A 5,444-nucleotide genomic window follows, 5' to 3' on the forward strand; every position below is an offset into this window, starting at 1 on the left:
AATTTACCTCTCCCGTTAGCAAAGTAATAAAAAATACCCTTATTTGTAACGATGCTCCACCATGGCAATCCAAATCCTACATGGTCTAACATTTGGATGAGGCGAGGCGGACATTAAAAATCAAATCTTAAGCAAATAACAACCATTCTGGCATTCACCTCACGCAAATGTTAGACCATGTAGGATTTGGATTGTCATGGTGGAGCACCGTTAGAAATAAGAGTATTATTGATTACTTTGCTAACATTAGGGGTAAATTTTAATATAACGAAAGACATATGTAAATAATTTTTAATAGTACAGAGATATATCCGACCATTTTCCGTAACTTGTATGCCCAAACGCTAATGAGAATAAGGAAAATTGCAAATGAGAAAAAAGTAAAAGAGTGGGGGGTGGAGTGAGAGTTGATGCATGTGTATGTCTGGTTTTTGAGAATAATTAAGTGTGGAAACTCTGTTGGTAATGTCTCCTTGGGTGCCCCCCGGGGTCTGTGGCCTTTGCCGCCAACCAAGGAAACAATCTCTTCTACTGCACCTCTCTTCCCATTTCTTTTAAATTAAACAACAACTGCACTTCACCATTTCTTCTTCTTCTTCTCTCTCTCTCCCTGAGATAACTCTTGCAAATCTCAGGTTATGAACACAACGGTAGTACAATAATCAGTTGAGTTGCTAGGAAAATGAAGTTCATGAAACTTGGATCCAAACCTGATAGCTTTCAATCAGATGGGAAAAATATGAGGTCAGACTTGAGATTCACTGCAATTGTTTTGGCTTATTTGTCTAATGTTATCCCCTTTTGGCATTGAAGGGTTTGTAGGGATTTCTACACATTGAACTCTAATGTTGTACGCCCTAACAAAACCAGAAAACCAAATGAGGGGAAATTTATTTACTTTTGTTCACTTCTCCACTTCCAATTGCATAACTGTCTTTTTGTTTTTTTATACATATGACATACCTTTTTAGAGCTTGGTCATTTAATAAATTAGAGATTTGAAGCATAGTATAATCTTCAGGCTTATCTTTATCTTTTCTATTGGCTATTGCATTTGAAAGCATTTCACCTTGCTCTAGGGATACTGGATCAGGTGCTTCATATGTTCTCTCAAGTACAATGCTCATCAACTGATTGGAATTTCAGCGCTTACTATGTAGTTCCTGAGGAATTTCTTTATATTAGTCATTCTAGTGTTGTTTTCTTATGTATAGCAAGTTTTGTATATCAGTATAAGCATTACTATCATATAGTGGGGAGTAGTATGATTACCAGGGAGGTTATGAGGTGTAAGCGGGAAATTAAAAGGTTTGATAGTTGGGAGAGATTATACTATTAAATCTTATGAGGCTCTTATCTTTTTAATTCATCTGGTATTGGAAATTGAAAATAACGACGTCAACAGTCATATAACGTCTTGGTCCTCTGATTAATCTTGAACCTTTGTCAAAATGATGGCTAATAAGGTCAAGTAGTTCTAACTTAAAGGTCAGATGCCACCTATCTCGAACACTGAAGAAAAGAAAATATGCTACACAGTTTTTTTAAAGAGAAGAATGATGCCATTTCGTTCAGCTTACTTAGAAGGACAGTGTGGAGAACAAAGCTCGTCACCTCCTTGAAATGAAATGGATTTCATTCTCTTTAAATTACTGAAATTCAACTTGCAGGAACCAAGAATACCGGCATTTACCGCAGTTTTTATGTCTATTCTCAGTATGTTTAAGTCTTATCTGTGAAGTCTAGCTATCTACCTGTATTCATAACTCATAGTGTTTAAACGAGTTTTCAGCATTAACATTTCCTTTAATGCAGATATGTTGCTTCAGAGTTGGCTTCTGACATAGTTGTTAATATAGGAGATGTGAAGTTTTATCTGCATAAGGTAAACCTATCTGACAATTAATATATGTGATCTTCCTCTGCTCAAGATTTTATTCAGATGCTCTGCCTGCTGGTTCTTGAGAAATGAAATAACTGAGAATACCTTTGTATTTGTTTGATTAGCAAAGGGGGCGGTAGTACTACATGAAATGGCACTAGAACCCCTGCCTGAAGGGAGTTAAATCGATTCTTTCCTTCTAAAGCATACAGAGTATTTAGATCTGTTCCTAGGCATGCTTCAGATTGATAATATCTGCATTAGTGCTAGTTGCTTCCTAGCGTGGATAATTCTTTCATTAAGTCAAACAAGCAGCAGCATAGGAGCTGAGCAGCTCTCAATGATCTGGTGCTGCTAATGGCTCAAAATATTGCCCCATCTATTGTGAAGTCAGCTCAGCTCAACTTTGTGGTACTTATAGAACTGTTAAGTATCACCATTGCATTTTTACAGTCACTGCAGTGTAGGTGTTAGTAAATTTAATTATGGAAAAAACTATCAAGCAACTAAGCTTCTCAAACAAGGGAAATGCCTATTTTTAAACTGCTTGTTGGAATGCCCATATTCATTTTCTGATAACTCGTAATTGGTGAAAACTGCAGTTTCCTCTTATGTCCAAGAGTGCTTGTTTGCAAAAGCTGGTAGCGAGCACTAGTGAAGGAAATGGTGATGAAGTTTATATCCATGACATCCCTGGAGGGCCTAGTGCCTTTGAAATATGTGCCAAGTTTTGTTACGGTATGACCGTTACACTGAATGCTTATAATGTCATAGCAGCAAGGTGTGCTGCAGAGTATCTTGAAATGCATGAGACTGTTGAGAAAGGAAACCTTATTTACAAGGTAGATGTTTTCCTTCACTCAAGCATCTTCCGAAGCTGGAAAGATTCAATAATACTTCTTCAGACCACTAAGTCATCTCGGTTACATATGTGTGAGGAAGTGAAGTTGATCAGCCACTGTATTGATGCTATAGCATCCAAGACGTGTATTGATGTTCGCAAGGTTGATTGGTCTTACACCTATAACCGGACAAAGATACCCGAGGAAAATGGAAATTTGAATGGAATTAGAAGCCGTGTGGTGCCAAATGATTGGTGGGTTGATGACTTATGTGAGCTTGAAATAGATCTTTATAAACGGGTTATTGTCAACATAAAGAATAAAGGGATTGTTTCCTCGGAAGTGATTGGAGAAGCTATTCAAGCTTATGCTTCGAGAAGGTTGCCAGGCTTTAGCAAGGGAGATGTCTCCAGATCACGCTCTATATTGGATACAATTGTAAGGTTATTACCTGCTGAAAAAGGTAGCGTCTCTTGTAGTTTCTTGTTGAGATTGCTAAAAGCATCCGTTTCAGTGGATTCTGGAGATATGGTAAAGGTGGAACTAGTAAAAAGAATAGGGCAGCAACTGGAGGAGGCTTCTGTCGATGATCTTTTGATTCGAGCTACAGATGGGGAAGCGACAATGTATGATGTCCATGTCATCCACAAAATACTAGAAGGTTTTGTGATACGTGATGAAGATTCTACAACTGAGTTGGAAGATGGTAATGATGAAATTCCAGAGGTCAGAAAGCCAGGGCTTGACTCAGAAGCTTCAAAGCTCATGGTGGCGAAGCTAGTAGATGGATACCTTACAGAAATTGCCAAGGATCCTAATCTCCCTTTGTCAACATTTGTTGGTCTGGCAGAGATGGTAAAAAATTTCCCCCGCCCTCGTCATGACAGCCTTTATCGCGCAATTGATATGTACCTCAAGGTGAGAATCTGTTGAAACATCTCTATCAAACTTGTTCAATTACAAAAAGAATGCATTCTTCCCCTTCTACCCTTACATGTTTTGTGAACCACAGGTAGGCAAAATTTCTGCATCTCATACTTAGGCAAGTGCTAGTGATAATAGATGGCATCTGGTAAACATATCTTAAGATCGTTTGGACCCAAAAAAAAGAAAAAAAAACCTGTAACGATCATGTTGTTAAACTTATTTTTTTGTTTTCTTTAGTTAAAGAAAAACTTTGCATTTGATGACACTAACACCACTGAAGTAATATTTCCAGGGTGTGATTTGTCGTGCAATAGTCTAGCATTTCCCATCTCACATACAGTGGTAGCAGAAACTTGATTTATGCTTACAAGTGAACTTTTCCTGGAAAATCTGAGGTCGATTTAGCTACTAGGAAAGCCCTTTATTAAAACTAATCTTCTTGACTTCTTCTTTTCAGTTTTGTCTGGAACTAGAAATCAAAAACTCGGTCTAGTTTTGAATAAATTATATGAAAATGTAGTATTTCTCAGACATGGGGGCTACATTTCTATCTGCAATGTTGGTGCTTTGTTGGGTATTCAGTGTTTTAAGTCATCTCTAGTAAAGAACACTTGCCACAACTACTGCTAAAAAAGGAAATGCGTAGTTTAAAAAGTTCCTACTCGCAACTAATGAATATGCTTGTCGGTCTCCTTGTGATGTTGCAGGAGCACCCTGGGATCAGCAAGAGTGACAGAAAGAGAATTTGCGGGCTGATGGACTGCAAGAAGCTCTCTGTTGATGCATGTACACATGCCGTGCAAAATGAGAGACTTCCGTCACGCGTTGTCGTACAAGTTCTCTTTTTTGAGCAAGTCAGAGCCAATGCATCATCGGGTTGCAGCACCCCGGATCTGCCCAAAGCTATTAGGGACCTTACTGCTGGTGTTTCATATGAGAGCTCAAGATCAGCGACAACAAATACAGAAGACTCGGAGGTTACAGCCTCTGCTGAAGAACTGAGGGCATTGAAAGAAGAGCTGGCAGCCTTAAAGTTGCAAAATGGAGGACTAATTGACAAAGTTAATGGTAATACCAAACGTGCTGCCACTATTAGAATGAAAGGCTTACTTTCATCGAAGAGAATTTTTTCCAGAATCTGGTCAAGTAAAGGCGGGCAAGGGGAAAATAGTGGGTCGGATTCATCAGAGAGTCTTGGTTCTGCCAGCTTAGAAGAAGCAAAGTACACACCTTCAAGAAAAGGAAGACATTCAGTTTCTTAGTCCTAACTAGAAAATGCATGTAGTCACTAGTCTTGGTTGGGTCTTTTCTTTTCTCAGGATTCTTTTGGGGTTTTGACCTTAGCATGTCAAAACTAGTCATCTTAATTACTCTGAAATCTCTTGCAAAAATGACGGATATAGTTACACAAAGTCTAGTGGAGGAAATGCCTCTATGGGCCAAAAGAGAAACAGAACTTTGACGTATATATATTCAGTCGTTCAAAACTAGCTATCCATGCGACAATGAGATGACTCTTTAAAGCATGGTCATTGAGTTTGTCCTAGCCTTGTTCTCATGGTAACGTCCTGTTTTGAAGGAAAGTACATAACTTGTGCCAATAATCTATATATACTATATTAAATCAATAATGCTTTTAGCGAAATGTCATTCGCTTTTTTATCCTTAAAATATATTTTTGCACTAGACAAAATAGTCATTTGAATTTTTTACCTCGTATTTAGAAATATGCATTTAATTATTTTCCAAATATTTATGATTTCAAAATCAGTTAGGTTTTGTATATTATATCC

General features: G+C 37.9%; 1 protein-coding gene across 1 annotated transcript; it reads left to right on the forward strand.

Annotated features, from left to right (window-relative positions):
• Positions 1-450: 450 nt before the first annotated feature.
• LOC109208563 (BTB/POZ domain-containing protein NPY2-like) lies at positions 451-5,197 on the forward strand. The gene is made up of 4 exons (XM_019371692.1): positions 451-744; positions 1,816-1,885; positions 2,485-3,642; positions 4,359-5,197. The coding sequence occupies exons 1-4, from the start codon at positions 683-685 to the stop codon at positions 4,911-4,913; spliced, it is 1,845 nt and encodes a 614-aa protein (XP_019227237.1). The 5' UTR covers positions 451-682; the 3' UTR covers positions 4,914-5,197.
• Positions 5,198-5,444: the final 247 nt, after the last annotated feature.

The sequence above is a fragment of the Nicotiana attenuata genome, unplaced genomic scaffold, assembly GCF_001879085.1.
Source record: "Nicotiana attenuata strain UT unplaced genomic scaffold, NIATTr2, whole genome shotgun sequence".
In the NCBI taxonomy this organism is placed as follows: domain Eukaryota; kingdom Viridiplantae; phylum Streptophyta; class Magnoliopsida; order Solanales; family Solanaceae; genus Nicotiana; species Nicotiana attenuata.

Excerpts from the sequence above, each read along its gene's own strand:
- LOC109208563 (XM_019371692.1), top strand. The coding sequence starts at position 683 with ATGAAGTTCATGAAACTTGGATCCAAACCTGATAGCTTTCAATCAGAT. Across the intron at positions 745-1,815 it reads TCAGATGGGAAAAATATGAG|ATATGTTGCTTCAGAGTTGG; the intron begins GTCAGACTTGAG and ends CCTTTAATGCAG. Across the intron at positions 1,886-2,484 it reads TGAAGTTTTATCTGCATAAG|TTTCCTCTTATGTCCAAGAG; the intron begins GTAAACCTATCT and ends TGAAAACTGCAG.